This window comes from Clupea harengus, chromosome 12 (genome assembly GCF_900700415.2).
Source record: "Clupea harengus chromosome 12, Ch_v2.0.2, whole genome shotgun sequence".
In the NCBI taxonomy this organism is placed as follows: domain Eukaryota; kingdom Metazoa; phylum Chordata; class Actinopteri; order Clupeiformes; family Clupeidae; genus Clupea; species Clupea harengus.
In genome coordinates this window covers 16,340,216-16,363,857 of record NC_045163.1, presented here as the reverse complement: position 1 = coordinate 16,363,857, position 23,642 = coordinate 16,340,216, and the positions used below count along the sequence as shown (strand labels likewise).

The window sequence follows — 23,642 nt, the reverse complement described above, 5'->3', positions numbered from 1 at the left end:
TGAAACTCATCGATGCCACAAGTCCAGATATCTTCACACTGAACCTCGTCAATATTAAATGGCTTCTAAAAGGAGTATTGATTCAGGCCTCCTGGTGAGCTATACTACTGTGTAGTCAGCCTGGAGAAAGGTGGACTAATAACCTCACTAACCACGTCTAGTTTATGTATTTTTGGAAATAGCACAGATCTAAAATCTCTTTGCAAAGAACATCCCCACACTTGGAATGACTCTTGTCCCATCAGAAAATCAATAAATTGTTCAGCCAGACAGTTAATAATCAATATTAAAGTCATTATTTCTAGACTTTGAGCAAAGTTATTGCTTTGAACTGTAGTGCATGACATTATGAATATTTATGGAGGTCAAGGCTATTTGAGTGACAAAACACTATCAACCATATCGAAAAGGTATAAAGGGTATAAAAGAACACACACACACACACGAAAGATTTGTAAGAATGAGGGGGTTTATTGTGTTTCTCATTTATTTTCACCTTTTCTGCAGGATTGATAGACCTTAGAATGCATGCACAGAACAGTTTTTCTTCTCTTGTTTTTCTATGTTCTCAGCTCAGGGTGGAGGTATTATATGGGGGTTGTGTTGGGTGGTGTTAAGTGAGGGGTAAGTGCCAAGAGGACAGCAGGTCCTACTCAGGTGCTGAGGCACTATGGGATGGTGGTGGTAATGGTGGTTGGTTGGGGGGGGGGGGGGGGGAGTTCAGGGTGGAGCGGTCGTTGCACTGATCAATCACACACACGCATACACGAGAGTCACCACTACATTTACAGAACATATACACAGAGGCCACAGGGGTCGCCACCACCTCGCCTCTGTCGCGCCTCTCCTCTCCTCGCACGACATCCCACTGGTCAAATCTAGTACATCCAGAGAGCCTACAGCCTACCAGGGTGGGGTGGGGTGGTGGGGGGCAAGGGGGTGGTCTCCTTCACATTCAGAGGGGGTACATTCAAAAGAGGGCAGGGAAAAAGACAGGAAGAAAGAGAATGAAAGAAAAGAAAGAAAGAAACAAACAGAAAACCTGGCTTTGAATGAGACCACACACACAATACCATAGGATTTTGTGTTAATCGGGTATTTACTGAACACCTTGCCGAAGTGGAGCCCAAAACAAAATGCACCAAAGCACTTTTCTTTTCTTTTCATTTTTTCCCTCGACAGAAACGGTGTGGGAGAACAGGAGGCGCTCGTAATAAAACACAACTGGAATAGTTGTTGGGATGAAACTCTCTGACTACATCTCCCCACCTTGTCACTGCATGAGTGCAATGACCGTGGCAACATCATCTCGACTCAACCCACTCTAGAAGACAAATTACACTGAATGCCTTCCTTCGGGAAGAGGTGGCAATAGATTTGATTGATGGGCCTGATTATTGACAAGGGGTATCTGCAATACTAGATGACATGCTGCTCCTCTTCTATACTCATTAAAATCCCCCCTGTTTACTATTGTTGGGGCCAACTAATGGGTATTGAGACTGTAAAAAACCAAAAACAAAACAAACACAATCTGAGAAAACTTCAATTTAGAGTAAAACCATTCTATTGCATCACCCCTTGTTACGCCTGGAATACATAGAAAGAGAGAAAAAAAATATACAAGTGGAAAGAATATAAAACGACCACAAGGTGGATTTAGCGATTCACCTTTCAAATTTGGCAACTCCAAAACAAGTTGAGGAACTATGGCAATACTGATGCTCCCGTTAACAAAAGAAATCTAAATGCATCGAAGCAATATCTTGGATACGTCTCAGTAACTTCTTAGTCAACATCAGAATGTTCACAAATTTTACAGTAATGAAAAAAAGTAAGACAACTTCCAATAATTCAACAACCATAATAACAACAGAAAAAACGTTTATTCATTAATTCATATTCATGTTCTGGAGGCAAGATTTTAATCCTGCGCCATGAATTCTTAAAAACATTGAGGGGGGATTGGCATGAAAAATAAAAGTTCATTTTGGAATGTTGTCGGGGACTGTCTCTAGAGGACTATGGAGAACAGGTGTCTTTGCATGTGTGTGTGTGTGAGTATATGGATATATTTGTGTATGTGTGTGTGTGTGTGTGTGGATAACTGGACTGAAACGGGGGAGTACTGGGGCGTATTTTTTTGGCAGTGACAGGCCCCCGGGCCTGTTGGAATCTCTCTCTTCAGAGTGGATGGTGGTTCTGAGCGGTTCTGATGGCAGTCTCTCCGTACTCTCGCTCGCTCGCTCGCTCGCTCGCTGGTTCTCCGTTAGATGCCGACCTTGGCGACCTGCTCCTCAAGCTTGGCGATCCGGCGGTCCTGAAGAGTAACCATGTCCCTGAGAGACTTCACCTCCCGCAAGAGCTCCTCCATTTTCGCCTCATTTTGCTGAGAGAGAGATTGAGAGAGAAAGAGAGAGAGAGAGAAAAAGACAGAGAGAATACATAAATTACAAAATAATTCCTAAACACAGCAGTAAGTTAAAAGCTAACATACATAGAACATTTACATTTAATCCTTTAGCAGACGCTTTTGTCCAAAGCGACGTACAAGTGAGAGAAGTCAAGCTACGAGCAATAGAGACCTAGTGTAACAATAAATACTATTTTACATAAGAAATAGAAAAAAGAAGTGCAGGAATTTTACTGCTGTAAGTGCAAGTTAATTTCTAGTCGAAGTGCAAGTTAGGAAGGGAGGTGCTCTCTGAAGAGTTGGGTCTTCAAGAGCTTCTTAAAGGTAGAGAGGGATGCCCCTGCTCTGGTAGTGCTAGGCAGTTCGTTTCACCATAGAAACTCAAATAAAACTGCAAACTATAAGCAAGATTAGACTAAATGTGATCTATATCCACATCTTATGTAGCCAAACAAAGACCCAACCTCTCCTCAGAAGCCCATTTGAATGAATTCGCAACAGTCATTTCAGTTTTTAGTTAGAACATCCCACATCACAGTGCCTTCTGTTTATTTGTTGTGGGGTTTTGCCGCTTTTACGGATTTCTTACATTGTGCTGTTATTTTGGCTAAACCTCTTGTGATCGGTCTCAAAGATAGTATTCTACTTAAACAAAGCTTAATAGTAACAAGTTAAATATGTTGTGTACCTCTGTTACAGGAAACATCGCCCTGATTTACAAAATATGAGGTCATCCTTCAGGTCATTCCCTTGACAACACAAGGTGTACAACGTAAACTGTCAAACTCCGAGCTGCTATGCGATTTATGGGCCTGTGCAGCTAAGATGGCCGAACATGGTTGGTCTGCAGCCAACAGCCAATCAGACACTGAAGGGAGGCAGAAACATTCAGTCGTCATGTCCTCCTCCTCTCATCACGTCAGAGGCGGTCAAGCTGGAGAGACGTGACAACAGGGATCACCCAGAGTGGAACCAGATACGTTAGAAGGGAGGAGACGAACCGGTGATGGGGAAATTAATGAGGAACCAGAACGTTCTGTTTATTTCCACCTTTATCATAGCATTAGCTGCGTCGCAAAATTTGGTGCATGCGCAGTGAGCAAGTCAACCCAAAGAATAAAGTCTTTACCTAATTTGAGCAGTTGTGGAACATTTTTTCACACCATTTATGTCAGATTTAAACATGGATTTACATGATGTACTTTAAATGTCTGACTATCCTATGTGAAGGTACGGATCTCTCCCCATTCATTTAGATAGGAGCGTGATCTTGTTTGCCCAATATAGCTGCCTGGAAGCGTCGCCAAGATGGTTGCCGAGTGGCGAAACTTGCCTATAAGGACTTTGGTGGATCTCTGGTGGAAATCCCAGGAGTAAACAGCCAGTCCAGGTGACAAACATGAGCGAGTAGCTTGGCGCATGACTGTGTTTACCAGGGTACAGCCGTGTGTTCATCATGTGTTGTGGCTGAACGCTGGGTTTCTAGACTTGCCAGTTTTTTTTAGAGAACTGAAATATGCAATGTAGGACAACTAGAAATAGTCTACTGACTCTTCGTACTTTAAGGCTTGGGGGTTGGCAATCTTGACTAGTTCTAGACAAAGTCCTTCATATCCATATTTGTTGGAAGTATAGCACATATGGATCACTTTAAAACCAGCTTGTATTGATATCAATCTAATTGTATTTCAATATTTTTTTCTTCCATAAATAAACTGAAAATGTGCATCCAATAAGTAATGCAATTCAATCAAGTTAAAACCAGTAAGTCTGACAGGGCAACGAATGATCAGCAATCAACTTTACAAAACCACACACACACACACACACACACACACACACACACACACACACACACACACACACACACACACAAACACACAAACACACAAACACACACACACACACAGAGTATCCAATCATCCAAGTGAGATGGCTAGTTCCCGTATGCACACATGGGTGGCAGTGAGACACGATTAGGTTTGTGAGTTTGTGCTCCATAATGGAGGTCAAATGAATCATTTGCATCCTCATTTCCTTCACACCCTTGCTGGTGCATGTTAAGAACTTGTGATGCCTGAAGTCACATATATACAAACCAACCAACAAACAAACAAACAGATCAACAAAACCCAGAACTCACTACGGTGGGTTTGGGAGATCCTGGTTTGGTTTCGGTGACCGTGCCCTCCGGCTTCTTGGCCACCTTGGCCTCCAGGATGTTCTTCTTCACCACCTTCAGGTCGCGGTTCTTGCCGGGGATGTAGCCGTCCTTGAGGGAGATGAGGATGGGGTCGCCGTTCTTGCCCTCGAACCAGTCATCTGCCTCCACAGCAGGGTCCGGCCCTGCCGTGTCTGGGTAGAGGTCATCCTGGAACAGGTCCGACTGCGGAGGGAGAGGGAGCAGAAAAACATATGAAAGGAGGCCATTAGCAGTACTGGAATGACATGAGGGTGAACTGTCAATACAAACTGAATCTCCATGTGGTTCAAGCAAGGTAACATGATGGTGGCCTACATGAATAGATTTCTATGATGTGAAGTAATTCTGAAAGAATAGAGAAAAGGACATTCCATATTGTTGCTGAGGATTCTGATTATGTATGGAATGTTGCCGATACCATAAAACAAAAACATTACAAAATTGAGAAACTCTGATTTAATCATGTACAATGAGAAAAATCATGTCCAGAAGCATTTTTGTGACAGCAAAATCAGCGGAATGCACCTTTAAATCAGCCCTTATAGGAAAGAACTGCAAGTTACCTTTCGAGGGACTGTCATAATGATGGGCTCACATTTTCTTTCATGCAGTTTGTAAAACCTATGAGAAGTGAAAAAAAAAAACATTACTTTTTTATTCAACACGCAGTAGTAACAGTAAGTAACAGACATTTAATGGACTACTGTGGACACAGAACAATCAATCAAAGCTTTACTGTAATATAACAGAACATTTAAAAAACTCTCCTTCCTGTCAAAACTGCATAAGAAATGAGTACGGCAACATCCCACAGATATCTGGACTGGAATTTTTGCAAGTTTAGACCGGACACTTGCATCAGCCACTTCCAATTCTCAGTGATATAGCTCCCTCTAGTGGTGGTTAACATACCTCATATTGGTGAGTTGCCACAAACACAGTGCATTATGACTGCAACCAGATTATAGAGGGCTTAATACTGTACTCTGATTTTTCTAAGATGCTCACTCTCTGCACTGCCCATAGTTGTGTCTGTAACCCATACAGGTTATTACTGTGAAAGGAAGTGCCTTAAAATGACACATGTTTGCGTTTAAATCACAGTCATAATCCGCTGATTATGAAAGACAAAGACATAAAAACAAATAAACAATTCTGCCCCTGCTGACCTGCTTAAGAGAGCGGATAATAATGATGATGTGCAGTGTGTGCGTGTGTGTGCGTGTGTTGTGTGTGCGTGCCTGTGCTTGCGTGGGTGATGAAGTGTGTTGTAGAAAATGACAAATAAAACCCATCTGTTCCTGTCTGAGGTCTACAGGAGGTCACCTGGCTATTGACTGAATTTAAATCCGAATCTGAATCTGATCTGGGACCACATCAAAATCTCATTCAACACATCAGGATATGGTGTCCACAAAACAGGCAAAGGAAAATGCAGAACTATATGTAACATGCAAGCAAAAAACCTGACTGAAATCAGGAAAACACTGTCCCTACAACCTACAGGAGCCTGAGGTTTAGTTTTCAGCACAGTATATTGTCTTTCCTAGGATAAAGTCCTGTTTCACGGTTTGTTTTTCACAGAAAACACGCCATATTCTACAGCACAACTCACACCAGCATTTCTGACCTACTTCTATGTGGCCACTGGTAAGAATGCCAGCACGCACCAGCTGGCCATCACCTTTCCCAGTTAACGGCGTGACCGGCTTTACAGACAAGCCTATAGAGGAGTTGTGAGGAGCCCCTATGCACCCATCTGATGCCTATTACAGTTGGCAGAGAGTGGCCACCCACCGGGCGATCTCGCATTTGTTGACGTCCAGGCCGCGCTTGGGCATGTAGCCCATCCCCCGCTGGGGCTCTTTGCTGGAGAATGTGTTGAGGTAGTGCACGTACGGGGCCTCCTCCGTGATCTCAAAGTAGCGGATGCTACTGTCCCCCTGGTAGACGAGGCACAAACGGGAAAACATTTGCATGCATGCATGCATGCGCGCGCGCACACACACACACACACACACACAAATACATACATACACAAGCACACACAGACAGACAGACAGAGACAGACACGCACACACACCCACACAAAATGTGTTGAATGAGTAAACTGCATTTCACACAACTATCTGCATTTGTAGAGCTTGTTGTCATAGTGTAAAGTCAAAACTTTGAGCAGGTCATGTATACCTTTCCGCACAGGTACACTACACTAGTGTCAGCGTCATAGAAGGGGAGCAGGACCCCATTGCTAGTGTCCATCTCGTGCACTGTGATGGGCTCGTCCATGGCTTTCTGTGAAAAGAAAATGTAGGTACATCACACACAGCAAAACAACATCCTCCCTCTCCCTGTATGATGTCTGCAGACAATATTACATCCAGACAAAACCCAAGAGTCAACTGGTGCTAAGAGTCCTATGCAAAACTGTTCAGAGACACAATTATCTGGCAACCAAGAACAGTAGAAGACTGTCCTGAACATTAACAGGCTGGGCTACTTATATATTATACATCAGCAGAACCTCATTCTACAGTTTGGAGCATAAGTCACAGATTCCCAAATCGTGTACTACTTTATCACTTAAGCGCTTCATCACTTTTATTTACTTATAGTTTGGGACTGAGACTTGTCTTGTCTGTTTTTGTTTCATCCATTTTCTACACGTCAGGTGGTGGGAAATAGTGAGCAACTGGTGGAATGCAGGCGTTTTGGCGAAAGGGCTTACCGGGTTCCAGAGTGCCAGCTGCCTCTCACTCATGCGACTGAATCCCGTGGTGAAGACGTTCCCGTCCGCCAGGAAGATAGCCCTCATAGGCCGCGCCCCTTCGTGGGCCTTGTCTTTCTCCTGCCAATCAGATATTAGACCAGCAAGTGGTTCCGATTACCTAAATCCACTTATTAGACCTCCTTAGTTACATGGATTGAACTACTTTTATGTACTCAAATCGAAATAAATGTTTATGAGTGCATGAGCAATAACGAACATATTTCTTCAGATTAATCAGTGTTTGTGCGTGTGTGTGTGTGTGTGTTGTGTACTTACCGCAACAATCTGCTCCTTGCGGGGGTCGATGACGCGCACCTTCTTGTCCTTGCAGGCGGTGCAGATGAGGGCGCCATTGCGGCTCCAGCTCACGCTGAAGATGACGTCGGGGTGCATGTCGTCCAGCGTGATCATCGCCTCGCCTGTCCCCACGTTCCAGACGATGACCACATTGTCGCCGCCTGACCACGTCCACAAAACAAACAAACAATAAATAAATAAATAAATAAAATATCTGCCATTCACTCATATCTCTATCTGTGCTGATCAGCAAAGTTCCTAAACCATGGGGGCAACGCCACCCATAAAGATAGCCTATAAGGAGTATAATAACAAAGAAAAATGTAACGTTGCTCCATCTTGGATAGTGTTGTAAAATCTGTTTGTACACTACAATTTGAGGGCACGCATGGGAACTTTATAGTGCACTACACAGTGAATGAAATTTACAGTTGAGAATTCAGGGTAGAGCAAGAAACTAGAATCATGGTTTCCATATTCTGTTAGCACAAACACATGTCTTCAGGTTTAAAAAAAAATATTTTAATGTATCTCAAGTTGGTAAGAGTGTCTGCTTTGCTATAAAAGGGACATGAATAAATGGGAGTATAGATGAGCTTGCTCACGTACCGGCGCTCAGTAGGACATTACGGGCGGTCGGGTGCCACGCCACGATGCCCACCCTCTTGGAGTGGCCCTCCAGCACCACCACGGGTTCCGCCATTGGAAGGGTGAGGCCGTTCTCGGGGATCTGCCACACCTGAAACACACAGACACACACACTCAGTCTACGTGATGTCTGCACGGCCACTGGGGGAATGTAAAAATAATTATTGTTTTACTAATAGAAATATTTGTATCCATAATTACAAACCACATTGTGAAGGTGCACATTTTACAAACACAAAAGTCCTCAACAAAGTCAAACAGCTGTGCAGCCTTCTGTGTGAGTTACAGAAACACTGCAATGTATTGAAGGTCGTAGTCTGTTCATGACTAAGGAATAAGATGTTACATAGCTTTTGAATCAAACCATAATATCGTTCAAGTCGAAGCGTCCTGAGTAAGAAGTGGTGTCTGGAGTCATAGGAAGGCGTAGTTGCAATATTAAGCCTGTTGGTGGCAGCAAAAACTTACAGCTGCTTCTTAGCTGAATGGACAGAATCAATAGCCCTCTACACATCTGGTAGCATCAAGTGATTTGTGTGTGGATTTCAATGCTTGTAAATGTGCACACAACATGCCCTCAGTGTGATCGTGAACACATTATACATGTATTTGCACGTCTTCTTAAATGTGCCCTTAGCTTACATTCTGTCTGCATATCGTAACTAAATCTGACACCCTGCACACAACATGCGAGAACACATTATACAGAATGTATTCACGCTCAGAGTGATCCAGACTAGCTTTCCTACTCAGTTGGTCTGACTGATCAGGTTATATTCTGATCACCACCTGGGACATGTGCATTTAAACAAAACAGTTTTTTTACTACATTCTTTCCATACAGCTCACTTAACATTTCAAATGTCTGATTGTCAAAGCAAGCCTCTTGGCCAAATAAGGAGAGGAAGGGGTCGGTGAAGTCCATGCTCCTGAGGCCATGAATCATTCTCAAAAGGGTCTTGTCCACTATGGTGAGCCCATGCAGCTACAAGTCTGAACAATGTCTAAGTGATGGACTGATAAGGCTAGATTATGTGACAATAGTAGTGATCTGAAAATGATTTCTTAATGAGGCCTTTAACCAGGTCCTTTAACCAGGTAATGAGAGCAGTACATTGCATGTCTTTAAGAGCCCGGGAAAGAATTGACAGGGTACAAAATGACTACACAACCTAATCGCCATCCCTGTTTGCAGTAGTCTATACTAAATATGGACATGAACAAGATTTAAGCTGATGGTAAACAAGGTGTTTGCGAGCCTGAACATTCCAGAGATGACCCGCCCATGATTGTGAAGTCAAAGTCCTCGCCTGTGCTTTGCGTCAGACATGTGCATTAACACATTTCCTAATAAGCACAATAGCACTCAAACCAGGAGGGAGACTTACTGTGTCGAATCAGGAGAAGCAGTAGTAAAGACTTTTATAAACTTAAGTTAAAAATAAGTTTAACATTTGTGTTTTTTTTACTACTGGCCGTAACTTGGACTTGAAATTCCTCTGTGACTATTTTTCTTACTTACAGTTAGCATTTTACATTAGCTTGCAGTATTATTCAGTAATGGAGATTATAATGTGCATGACACTGCTGAAAGGCACTCCAACAGGCCAGCAGAGGGCGTCAGGAAATCAGTTTAGCTTATTTTCATACTGGACTAAAAGTGTTTTGGTGATGCCAATGATGGCAGCATTTAACGACAAAGCACAAACCGGCCATGGGCGATGCCTATTGATGTTTCTATTAACGAACACACAGAATCCCAGTCATATTAGTGTGTGCGTGCAAAAATGGCACTGCTTTTGTGTAAAATTGTGCAAAAAAAAAATCCCTAATATGGGATGCATGACACTACATTCTCTCTGCCTAACCAGCAAATGCATTTAATTTAAGTGTTTTTGATGACTGACTGACTTCCGAACATCCTGCACACCTCACATCACGCATGAATAGAAAGCTAAAAAGTTAACGCCCCAATAAATGCCAAAAATGCCCCTGAAAATGTAAATGGGGCAAAACTAGCGCTTGATAATAATAAAAAGAAGTTCATTTCAGACACAGGTGTGCAGCCATGGGTCTGTCTCGGTGAAGATGCAAACCATGAGTGAGTTTAGGGTACAGAATTACCACTTGATAATAATAAGCTCATTAGATAGGTGTGTAGTTAAGTTGCTTTCTATGCTGGAGCAGAGAGGAGTACAGGGGCAATTACTGAGATTACTGCTTGATGAGAAAAAAAGAGAAGCTAATTTCAGGTGCAGAGTGGAGTGTCTTACCATGACAGCGCGGCCCTCTGAATAGTCATCAGATTGAAGGGAGCGAGATTAGCGCTTGTTAATGAAAGGAAATGAATTTCTTTCAGGTGACTGGTGAAGTTGAAGTTGCTTACCATGACTGTGCAGTCGTCTGAGCCGCTGGCGATGACGTGGTCATTGTGTGGGCACCAGTCGATGTCCAGCACGGGGCCTGTATGCCCGCATACGGTGGGGTAGGCCTTATCAATGCGTCCAGACTGCGGAAACAGAGGGCACAGAGGTGTTAGGATTACATACTAAAACATGCCGCTGGAGACTCATGAAGAGTCTGCTAAAAAAAATAAACCTATAAAACAAACAAGGTTTGGATTATGAAATGACATTTTAATAGGATCTTTCGTGGGAAACAAGCCACAAGTATGAAGCTCTAACAGGAAATGGACAATTTCCCTTAACAATAAAATGCTTTACTTTGAGAGGGTAAAAAGGAATCGCAAAATGTTCTACCTGAACAGCTCAGAAACGAAGCAGTATGACCTCAAGCTCTAAAAGAAATTCACAGCCAATCACGGTGCGGCGAGCTGAGAAATCTTTATCCAATCATGGCGCTTCCTGATGACATGAGCAGCCTAGAGGTTTGTGTGCTTCACTGAGCATTTTTAGATGAGCCAGCGCAGGAAACGGATGCGCAGACGCTCCATTCAATTCCCTTTTACCCACGTAACCTATTCATTACGCTTGAGATCGCCACCTGACTCAAGCAAAAACACACAATGGGCTCCAAGTGTTTTCAATTAGCCCAAAGACAGTGATCTGTGGCGCTCGGAATCCGGAACCTTCAGAGGCATCGGAAGCCAAAACCAACCGCATTCTTTATGCAAATGAACGTGACCTCACCCAGACAGAGCTGCCCCGAGGCTGTCACTCCGGCTGTCGTCAAGGTAACCGTATGTCAAAGAGGCTGGGTTGGGGTGGGGAGACGAGGACAAACGTGATGCTACCAGGTACTCTGGCGGGGGCCGAGCTCCTGTCCTACCCATGTGGAAAACAGGCAAGACACACGAGGATGCTACTCAAGGGGGCACGTAATGTCTTTCCTGCTGCCACACATCTGAAGGATAGAGCCCTGCACACTCAGCCCATAAAACTGAAGTGGCAATCTCATGCTCATCTGGACCAATGGACATCACTTCACTTGGATGCAGAAAGATCGAAACATATAAAGGAACCATTTGACATCCGCTTTTACCTCCTTTAAAAAAAAAAGGAAGAAAGAAACAAAAATTCTCCAACTTCCCCCTGGACTCATCAGGGGCGCGTGAGTGAGCGAGCGTTAGCTGAAAGAGGAAGTGGCGGTTCTGGACAGGACACAGACGTGTGGGGACGGTGCAGTGGGGTAGACCAGACACACACACACACACACACACACACACACACACACACACACACACACACACATACACTTCCTGAATCCGGGTGAAACATTGGCGGGGGGATGGGATAGGGGTGGGCAGAGAAAGATGAGGAATTCTGGATAAGGAATTCTGTTGTGCTGGATAAGTGGAAACAGGATGAGACTTGGAGAGTGTGGGTGGTGCTGAGGGCTGCACAGTGTGGATAGGATGGTGGAGGTGGTGTTGGCGCTGGAGCCTCTTCCGTCAGAGAGCTGAGGGGCACAGTCAAATTCATGACCACAACAGACATAACCTGGACAAGAGCCGGCAACATGGAGTGACCACGCCAAAGCTGAGAAATAGTACAGCATGGGGCTTGAAGAGATCTACTAGTAGGGCATGGTGCTGGCAATGCCAGGGTTTTATACCGAAGAAGTTTGCATCTGCTATGCTGTGGTCTGCTTTGGAGTCCTATTACTAAATGGGACAAGGCTCCAGGTACCTGGAGCAATAATCTGCAAAAACCTAGAGAAATAATCTGTGGAATTAGGAGGCTATAAGGTCAACCGCGTGGGAACAAAAGAGAAAACATGAGAAGTCACCGCAGCACTGAAGCAGTGACTGATCAGTCAGAGAGCTGACCCCCCAACACTCACACACACACACACACACAGAAGCACATGATGAGGGCCAGAGGGGCTCAGATATTCACACAAAACCTAGGCATGCAGAAAGGCCACACACACACACTCACACACTCACTCCCTCCCTTTCTCTTTGACACACAGGCTCGATCACTCACTCTCATACACACACACACACACACACACACACACACAGACCTTCCCTCTCACCCTGTCACTGCTTACCACATAGCGAGCCACTCTGAAATTCCCACCCTGGCCGGAGGGACACACAAACACACACACACACACTCCTCATCAAGCAGGAGAGGTGCAGCAGGCAGAAGAGAACACTCAGGGTAACGAGTGATTTCATGCTCGACCGGACATTAGGAGGGACATAAGCGCTTATGGCACAGACCCTAATGTATATTAATGACCTTTGGAGGAGCGTGGAGGGTGGTGAACGGCCTCAGTCTGATTAATGCTGTCAGTGATTGGTTTTGACCAGTCGAATGGTGCCATCGGATCATGAGCAGCATGAAATCTGGAAATCTGGAAATGGGACTCGGAATGGGAGTCAATTCCATAGATATGTCAGCAGGAATGTCCACATTCTTTTTGAGGAATTGCATCACGAGAGCTCCACCAACTAGGTACCTCCATTGCATCTTCCAGCAAAAACCTGCTTTTCTGGAATGGAGAACGTACTCATAGCCTGGCATAAACTTAGTTGAGCTCGACCCCGCCTCTGTGTACATAATACCCTCAGCGACACAGAGGAGGGTAAAGCTGAGAGTGTCTGGTTTGTTGCCAACACAAAAACAAGTTGTCACCTAACCTCACACATGCCTGCTGCTTACTGTATAACTAGCTCCAGTCAAGTCTAACAGCTTGTCTGCCAACCAGACACAAACACACACAGAACAAAAACACAAGAGTTTACAGACATAAGTGACCCCAACAGCTGTGCGATCGCTTGCCAAGGAATTCACGGGGACCAGCTGAGGTCACCGAATCAACACCATTGCCCCCCACCCCCCTTTTCCCCAAAACAAAGGTCACATCCTGTCACTAATGAAACATGGCCCTATTGCAGCAGCCTACTGTCGCCACGGAGATCTTTATACCTGATAGCCAGATTATCTAAACAAACTGTTGTCATAGCGGCCGGGCTGTTGTTTTTATTATTATTGGGCGCGCTGATGGGCCATGAGGGAAGTGGGGCTGGGTCTGGAGAAATAAGAATCCCCTGATGTGCTGCCCGCTGCAGAAAGGCCTCTTTGCCTCCATGGGGCCATGGAAAGGGGAGAAGACTTCCAACTTGTGGGGTCACAATCACAATGCTTTAAACAGACTTTTTTGCTTTAAAACACTTAAAACGTTATTACTTAACAGAGTCTGCGTTTGCAACAATGATTAACTCTTATTAGTGTTTTAGGTGGCCTGAGATGAGCACTGTAGGCTTACGTAACTAAGTAATTCCTGCAGTGTCATTCCCAGCTAACTGAGTGTATGTCAGTGACTCGTGTAACTGTCTCATTGGTTGCCCACTGTATAGTTAGTTGTGAAGGATTTACTTCCAAATTTCACCAAAAAAAGAAGAAAAAAAGAAAACACACACACACACACACACACACACACACACACACACACACACACACACACACACACACACACACACACACACACACACACACACACACACACACACACACACAAATTAACAAAACAGAACTGGACGTAAAACCAGGCCACAAATGCTTAAGACAATACTTTATTTAAAAGCAAAGTCCAAACAGCTGAATCAATTCCGAGATCAATTATCCTAATCTCCGCCTCAGGCTGCTGTGTGTGTTTGATAACTGTCAGCTGAGGGTGTGTACTGCCACACCGTGCCAAAAACAAGACAAAACAAGACTAAACGGCTCCGGCCAAGCTTATTTTCCATTTTACTTTTCACTTAGAAAACACTGAGCAAAATACCTCAGCCTTGTAGTTCAGAGGAAAAGAAAGACTATATTATTTTCCTACAGGAGAGCATACCAGGAAATAATGCAGGAAGTATGTCAGAGACAACTCTGAGTGATAAAAAAGCCACTCCTCCCTCCCTCTCTCTCTCTCTCTCTCTTCATCTCTCTTCTCCCAATGCAATCTGGAATACCTCTCAGCAGCATTTTCAAACCCTTCCCCCTTGGTAGCTCACACCCCTATCCCACAATCCACTGGGCAAACAGACGGCCTTCTGGCCAATGGAGCGGCAGCGGGGAGGTGGCCTTGCAAGGCTGATATGCAAAAGCACTAGAGCACCAAATATGGTCAAATGTGCTGACAGCACTGGCATGCCTGAGGAGGGCCGAACACAAGGGGATGTTCACGGGACTCTGGAGCCCGCCCACACACACACACACACACACACACACACGCAGGGAGAGAGATACACTCACCTGACCTTACAGTCTGTCAAACAAATCGAATGGGGGTTTGGTTTGTTGTGGGTCCTTTAGTCTATGTGTGTGTGTGTGTGTGATTACCAACAAAACCTTGGAAACACTGAAAACAATGATCGGGAAAAAAATGTAAGGGAAGGCGTCAATCCATGTTAGAAAAATTCCACCCCTAGGCCCTTTTTTAAATAGAAATGATGTCAGACCTGCTCTATTGCTTGCATTTCTCTCCCTTGAAGTCAGTGTTCGCTGCCTTCAACAGCAAGCATCATACATAAGTACAGTTGTTCAAACTTAGCTGAACTAATCTATTTGTGTTTGATAATGACTTCAGTGACCTCAACTGTGGATGAGTACCACAACCTAGTCCCGTGTGGAGCAGAGGAACTAAAAGGATAAAACAAACCAAGTTCCGCAAGTAGAGCACTCTCAAAAAGTAAACGTGCAGTAAACACATAGACAAAACTACCAACACAAATTAACTTCACATTCTGGAGGTTACAAACATTTGAGCTTATAACCCTGCATGCAGATGGCTTTGGACTGCATTTCCCAAAAGCGTTGTTAAACTACAATACGATCTCTCACTTAGTCAACACGCTTTGAGGAAACACACCCAAAAACAGAAGAATTTAGTTCAACTTCCCCCCCCACCACCCCAAATCATGCTGACTCACCTTAAGCAGGGGGAGAACGAGGAAGGCTCCGCCTCCACTGGCCTCTACGATGATGGCAACAAACTTGGGGTTGACAGCGCAGAAGGAGCTGTCCCAGGTGACACGCGAGACCCTGATGTCATCGTAGCACTGGTCATTCTTAAGCGCCTGGCCAAAGACGTGACGGAACTTGCTTGCCCGCACCACTCGCCTGATCATGTCTGTAATCGTCCCCAGAAAAGAGAAAGAAAAAAAAATCTGGTAAGGGGAAAGAGGAAGAAGCCATATTTAAGAACTTAAAAAAAAAAAATCAATATAACCTTCTATGTCAGCAATCTGGCCTGGTCACAGGGCTTGGTTTTTGGAAATCTGAACACGGAATGTGCAACGCTAAACCACTGGTCAATAGAAACCCTGCAGTTCCTCCACAGGCCTTCATTGTATCACATTTCATCATGATTCCAGAGTTGGAGGCTATTCATACAGATTTAATTCTGCTAATGACACGAACACGATGATACCAAAAGGCAGCCCCGTGATCTGACATATCTGCTATTGGAGAGATTTCCACAATAGACCAGATGAGAAAAATCTGGTGCTAACACTCAGCCAGCAAACACTATTCGCGAGAGGTGGGCCATCTCTGCCAGGAGGCTTTCATTTTCACCATTCCGCCGTTTCCATAACAACCACTGAAAGACTTTACTCATGGCCACCTCATTGGTAAAGCTGGGTTTTCAGGACCCCAGAGAAAAGGGAGAGACCTTCACTGGGGGGCTGTGGAGGAGGAGAGGGGCTCATCAAAGGGGGGGTTGTTCTCTAGGGGTGGAAAAAAAAAAATCGATTCTTCGATTTCTCTCGATTCTCTCTAGAACGATTCTGTCTCGATTCAGAAAAGTTCATAATCGATTAATTTTTTTTTTTTTTTTTTTTTAACACATTCATTTTGTGTTGAAATGCAAGCTGCATCGATTATTGCATTGCTCATAGAAAGTCATAATTGTGACAAGGAAAAACTTTTTCTCTAATAAAAAAATAGAGAAGGTAATTCATCTGTTGATTTTCTTTAATTATCAAACACAAAGTAGGAAGTGATTTGAGACTCTGAGTAGCAAACTCAAATGTTTTAAAAATCGAGATGCATCGATAATCGTTTTATCGGTTTCGAATTGATAATCGATAATCGGTTTAGAATCGAAATCGTTGACCTCTGAATCGGAATCGAATCGTGAGGTGTCAAGAGATTCCCACCCCTATTGTTTTCAGTGACACACAAATCAGAGAAGAGGAGACCTCTGCAAGGGTGAAATCAGGAAGGACAAAGCCCTGGGTATGAGCCATCAGTGAGGCTCATGGAAAAAGTGGCCAAACTTTTCAAAGTCCTCCAGTCCTTCTCCGGTAGGAATGGGTGTGCCAGGCCGATATCAGTCCAGCCCTAAATGCACACAGCAACACCAACACGAATCAATAAAACGTCTCAGCATTCCTGAGGCCTTTATTGTCTAATGGGCACGCCTGCAGTTACAGCAGTGGATTAGTCAATGTCTTCAGACAAGTAGAGTCATGACACTATAAATCAGGCCTGTTGCCTCACTAAAGAAGACTCGATGACAGGACTCATCAAGAGTACCTGAGAAGGTCTGGAACTGCTCAGCCTTGTCCTGCCATCCTTAAGGCCAAAGTAGAGCAGTGAAGAATTTGAATTTATGCGAACGCCGGGCTACTTCCATGTCGTTTGTGTGGAGACCCTGAGGCGTTCACATGTTGTTTCATGACCTGGGAGTTAGCAGCTGGTTATGTAACTGACACTGTGTACTATCAACTGGTTTTACGATTGGAGTGAGCCACATGGAGAGTGGTGTCATAGCCAGCCTGGTGGTTGGTCACACCTAAAGCATTTCCTGCCTTATCAGTAAAACGATTCAGTTGTGTCTTCATGTGATATAGCCTCAAGGCAATATCCCAATACAAACACTGAAAACCTTCAGAGGGGTAAAAAAAAAAAGGAGACCTTAACAATGGTAACAGTGTAGTCTCAGAACAGAATAGGAATTAGGATCTACTGCGAGATGAGGAGTTCCTGATCATCTATTAATTTGTTTCTCGCTCATCTGGATAATGCATGTCTAAACCCATTTTTTGACAGTCTACTGAAGAGCAGGAAAGCATGCCATGGCTCTGTACATACATCTCTATGCCAGGCAGAAGATAGCCATCGCAGTTTAGAATCCTCTTGCCGGTTTTTCCACCGGCTGAGCAAGGTCTCTCTGTGTGTGTGTGTGTGTGTGTGTGTGTGTGTGTGTGGTGGCAAAGATCCCACAGAGGCAAGCTAATCATTCCCCATGGATGCTTTTACTACAGCCTGATCAGCCTGATGTGCACAGGAGCAGGGCGGACAACCCGAGTGTCATAATACAGCCGTCTTTAACCCTACCCACATATGCAACACATGCACTTCTTCCACCCACACTTACTGAGGTGTGAAGCTTGTGACCCAGTGAGAAATGTCTTTGACATCAAGTGGTCCTTATTCCTCAGCAGTGTGTTATATCTAAACTCACATATGCAGTCACCATTTGCAAGGCATACTTCCAGTCAAATGTCATACAAGTCACTGTAATTCGTTAGTAGATAGTAGATATAATTGGGTTTAAAGAAAGCAGAGTATTTGACGTCTCCTACGCAATGCAGTAAGAAACAAACCATGCAAGAAAGGGCCTTTCAAGGCCTTTCTAAACAGGCACGCTAAGCAGAATGCGGTTTTAGCAAGCTTCTGTCGTTATATGTAAGGAAAGGTTAACACACAATGATGACCTTACTGTATTTCTCCATTTCAGTTTTGCTTCCTTTCCGTACTGTGATTTGACTAAAAGAAGGCAACAGTTTTCTGCTGGGTTCCCAAGCCCTCTCTTTAGAGTAACGGCCATGGCTCTTGTTCCAGCTTCGGAGCCCTGCTTAGTGCTTATTGTGCTTAATTTCAGTTCAAGCAGCATCCTCCTGACCTACTTCCTCCAAAAGCAGAGGGAAGGTGGACTGGCAACGGTTATGTCCCTGCTGTGCAGCATAACATTTACATTTATTCATTTAGAAGGGGCTTTATTCAAGCAAGCTCATACACATTAACGGCAGACAACATGAACACAGTTGCACTGATCTAAGGGGGCAGGCACACCCAAGAGGCATATGCCATCATGGGACGATGAGTAAAAATACAACAATGGCAGCACACACAGATAGTGGTCAAACATTGTTAATCAACCCAACAACCTTGGAGTTTACCTCTAAAAAGACATCCATAAATGCATAGGGATCTCTAAGCAAGTTTTGCATGTTGTTATATTTATCATCTTTTTTTAATAATCTGCCATCACGTTTTTGAATGCTAACAAAAGGTCAATGCTCGTTTAAACTCTGGAGTCTGGCTCCTATCCCTCAGTGGCAAGGAATTCCCTCACTCAGTTTGCTCTGGCCACACCTTCCCACAAGCTTGTGCCACACTGTGAAAATAAATCCTTTAGTCTAAATCTGTCCCAAAAAAGGGATTTTAGGCTAATGCAATAGTGTTCAGGAAAGCTTTTGGGCACAATATCGAGTGAACAGTGAAACGTGCTGAAGGGAAGAGCCTAGGTCTGTTGTAATTTAGTGAGGGATACTTCCCATAGCCAATCTGACACAGAGTGGTTCCAATTAGGCCACTGACATGTCAGCGGAGTAGAAAGATGAAGGATGAAGGCTCAACCAGAACCAAGACCGCAGTTTTGAGTGATCTAACCACCAACAACCACAGCACCACTAATTGGAGTCATCTCAATCAGTCCGAGACAGCTATGATCATTAAGCTGTTTACTGGGCGTTTGTTTTGATCGGATGATCCACAGATTGGCAACTTCCTTTACCATAAACATCTACAGACACACTAGTGCAAAGCACGGATGGGCTTAGTAATGTTAGAGAAGTAATCAGAAGGAGGGCTGGTTGAAGGTGTGTCTCTGTGCGGTTTCTGATAGCAGCCTGATGACCACACTATAACGTTTGTAAGTACAGCAAATCCATGTCTCAACACAGTGCAGAGCATAGGCGTGTAGGACTGCTCGAATCTGGAAAGTTTTAACCAGGCAGCCTGTCGCAATGGCTTTAGGGTTATCCTCATTCGGGACGAATCGGTGCACCTCGTTCTTCCATTGTAACATCTTATGGACACTACTAGTGATGCAGAGTTTTATAATTTCATTTAAGAAATGTATTCATTTTGAAGCACATAATAATGCAATATATACAAGCACCAATTCACAAAACACTAACCCATCATGAAAACAGAAAACAAGAGCACAATATAGCAGTATCAATATATCACAGATATGTGAATGAACTATTTTTGCCCAGCCAGCTAGCCAATTTATCAATGGCTAGGATAATGTGAGCTAGCTGTTGAGTAATGCCTGTCCACCTCACCCGGGTCCGACATAAAATGGTGTAAGAGGACGTGCGTATGTAAACCTCAAAATAGAGCAGAATCCAAGCATTGTGCGTTTGTATAGACTCATCCACATATATACAATAAATAATTTTCGAGTTAGATGTGGTGGCCATTCATTTTTTGAAAATACGACCAATATTCCCACCCCAAGTCGCCGGCTCTGCATTATCATGGGCTAACTGGGTTCATTGTGTTCAGAGACAAGTGCTAACTAGACCAAGAAAGCATCAATGAACGTATTCATTTACAAACGACATATTCAATCAAAGTTGACAGAGAAAATACGAGCACGCAAAAGAGAACGATCAGGACTGGCCTATAATTCTGGTTCAAATCACAATATGCCCGAGTGCAACTTCATGATTTGAAAGACAACATTCCCAACCCAGCTATCCTAGCCTGACCGATTCAACGCTAGTAGGCTAATGCTACAATGGCTGAAAACCACTGGATATGGTGAAATGCACATCCATATAAGGGTGAAACAAGACTGCTGGCAACCGGAATATGAATCCAGATTCTGCCCACTACCTATGTAGACCTAGTTTAAACAAATATGCACCTCTCTGCACACTGCCCTGTTTCGGTTAAAATGCTGCTCACTGACGTTACCATTAGGAGCTAACCGGGCGTTTTTTCTGACGTGGGGAAATATGGAGTTTTAATGGCTAGCTAGCTGCCTAGCTTACATTAAGCAACGATATTCCACCGGATACCAGGAAGTAGGAAAAATGCTAACCTATGGCGGTTTTTAAAAACGAGATGGGAACATTGAATCTTTATCAATACAACAGTTGCGATAAACTGAAACTATTAAACCAAAAGAAGATGTAACTTTAATATTATTTCGTGACAGTGCACTGACGGTGAGAGTATATAGCTTACTGCTAGGAAAATCGAAAATCTGGACTCAACCCGCACAACAGAATTAGCTAGCGCCTGGCGGATGTGTGGCTGTTCCACCACTGATGCTAGCTAGCCCTCAGATCATCCAGCTCTCATTAAAACCACCACCGCACCGAACAGTCAGGATAAATGTTGCGTTTTTTCGTTGGGAGCGTATTCCTTACCTCCGTTGATAATATAAAATGTTCCAAGTCAACAAAAGGAATAATTTCGAAACATGAAAATGTTGGCAGTATTCAAAATAAGTCCGTATGGTGTTTGAATTGTCCTGTTGGTACCCGCCCAAGCTCTCGCTTGCTACACTGTTCCTTTCTCCAAGTCAATGAAATGGGGAGAGACGCCCTTTCTCCTCCCATTCTCCCAGCATCTGTACTGCCCCTCCCTCACTCAAAATGATATGTAGGCCCAGGGTTACTCGTAGGCTATGCTCTCAGCATCTTAAGGAGGGGAAATCTCTTTTAAAATATCTCTAGCAAGTTTAAATGGCAATTACATTATCTTTTAGTCTTCAGACTTCAGATCACTGCACGGTAAGGACCCGAAATCCGTGCCATTTGCAGTGTTATTCTCGTGAAACTTCGAATGTTCACATCATAAAGGGGTTTAGTAGTGCAAAATATGAGTGAGCAATGCATTTGTTAAACTGATCAAGAAACACAGCTAGCAAATATCTAAAAATGTATAGAAAAGTCCCCAATTTCTCATTCCCATTGCCTGACTGACTTATGTAACCTATTGTATTTTTAAGCCTCAGATTGTCAGCCTTCATAAACTGGACTGTGTGGCAGCATTACTGAAACACTGCCAGATAGAGGATTTCAGTTTTCACATGCAAACATTTCAACCTCCACAGCTGACCCTTTGCAACGTAGAGCATCACTGTGGAAACTTTTATGTCATAGTTTAAAATGTTTATTGAAAGCCTTTTATTTTATAACTGCCCTGAAATAGCCTACTCTGATTTTTCTCATCAGTTTATGATAAAGTTAATTTTCTTTATAGTAGCTCATACAGTTGAATGAAATTGGAGAGCGAAATGAATGGATTTAACACTTTTTCTGTTCTGATAAATACAAAAAACAGGTGCATTTTTAATTTCAGACCAATACGTTTTCACTACTCTAAGCAATTGCTCTATTTGCAACTTAGGCCTGCTACGTGTTTTTGAAGAAGACAGTTTTTGCTGCCGAATGACCGCATACTTATGTTGCACAACAATCACTGCTGCTGAGTAGGTTAGAGAAAGAGGGCCCTCTACTGGAAATTTGTGAGTACTACCAGTGACAACAGGATGCAGGATGCCAGTCACAGCATTCAGGCAGTTCAAGTTCCGTTCAGTTTGATTTCATCTAAACACAGTTCACATAAACATGCTTCAACAGGTACTTAACCAGCACAGCATCTAGCACAGTAATATAGTCTTATATGTATATTCAAAACATACAATGTACACCTACACTAGGCAAATATTGAAGTATTCATACATATAGCAGTAGAAAACAAACTTCCTTTACCTTTCTTAGGTGATGGCTTCCTCTCCACACAGGGCTCTGTGGGCTTCTTGGTGACATCAAACGCCTTCTTCATCTGTGACACCTTGAAGCTCGACACCCGCTCTAAGCTCACCTCAGGCTTGGCCTCGCTGTGCTGGGACTGGGAGCGATGGTGCCTGACGTTTTCATGCTTGAGGTTGGTCTCCTTAATCAGCTTATGGACGGGCTTGTATTGGGACACGTCGTTAAAATCTTCAGCGCTGGTGTCAGTGGGAAGCGTGTGGCTCCTCACTCTCTCAGCAGCTCTGTGTGGTTTGGGCTCCGGGGCCCTCTCACTCAGTTCACTCTGCATGTCAAAGTCAAGATTGACTCTCTCACGGACTCCATGTCTCATCTCCCTCGGCTCAGTCCGCATGTCAAAGTCAGGGTTGACAATCTCACGGACTCCATGTCTCATCTCACTCGGCTCAGTCCGCATGTCAAAGTCAGGGTTGACAATCTCACGGACTCCATGTCTCATCTCACTCGGCTCAGTCCGCATGTCAAAGTCAGGGTTGACAATCTCACGAACTCTGTGTCTTGTTTCACTCTGTTCAACCTGCATGCCAAAGTCTGGTTTGACTCTCTCACGGACTCCATGTCTCATCTCACTCGGCTCAGTCTGCATTTCAAAGTCTGGTTTGACCCTCTCTCTGGCTCTATGTCTCATCTCCCTCTCACTGACTCTGTGTTCTCTGGGTTCAGGTGCTGCCTTGTGCACTTCGCTGTAAATGTGCATATCAGGTGTGACCTCATCTCCTTGTACATGGTAATTAGTCATTTCTGCATCTCTGACATCTAAAATGGAGGTTGGGGGTGATGAGCTCTCTCTGTCTGTCTGGGCAAATGGATTCTTTGGTTTCTTTGGCACGGGTGGTGGTGGGCCCTTTGTTTTTGCTCTTTGCTCTAACATATGGTCCATGGGGTACATGTCTAAATTACGTGACCCCCCTTCAGCACAGAGACCTGCCATTTTCGCCATGACTTCGAAATCTGGTCTGATGTAGTAGATTCTGTCGTCGTT

The 23,642-nt window shown here is 44.0% G+C and overlaps 1 protein-coding gene across 3 annotated transcripts; it reads right to left on the bottom strand.

Moving 5' to 3' along the window:
- Positions 1–451: 451 nt before the first annotated feature.
- coro1cb (coronin, actin binding protein, 1Cb) lies at positions 452–23,031 on the bottom strand. Of its 3 annotated transcripts, none has more exons than XM_012818470.3 (11): positions 22,601–23,031; positions 15,725–15,924; positions 10,718–10,840; positions 8,293–8,422; positions 7,663–7,844; positions 7,345–7,464; positions 6,807–6,911; positions 6,414–6,559; positions 5,180–5,237; positions 4,557–4,799; positions 452–2,389 (listed from the first exon to the last, which is right to left on the bottom strand). In XM_012818470.3, exons 1-11 carry the CDS (start codon positions 22,992–22,994, stop codon positions 2,270–2,272), a joined length of 1,821 nt encoding a protein of 606 aa, XP_012673924.2. In that variant the 5' UTR covers positions 22,995–23,031; the 3' UTR covers positions 452–2,269. The 3 variants fall into 3 exon arrangements, with proteins under 3 accessions (XP_012673924.2, XP_031434064.1, XP_012673925.1); XM_031578204.2 differs by lacking the exon at positions 22,601–23,031 and adding an exon at positions 21,251–21,419 and having other exon boundaries at positions 15,725–15,961; XM_012818471.3 differs by lacking the exon at positions 22,601–23,031 and adding an exon at positions 21,251–21,419.
- Between the last annotated feature and the right edge of the window lie 611 nt (positions 23,032–23,642).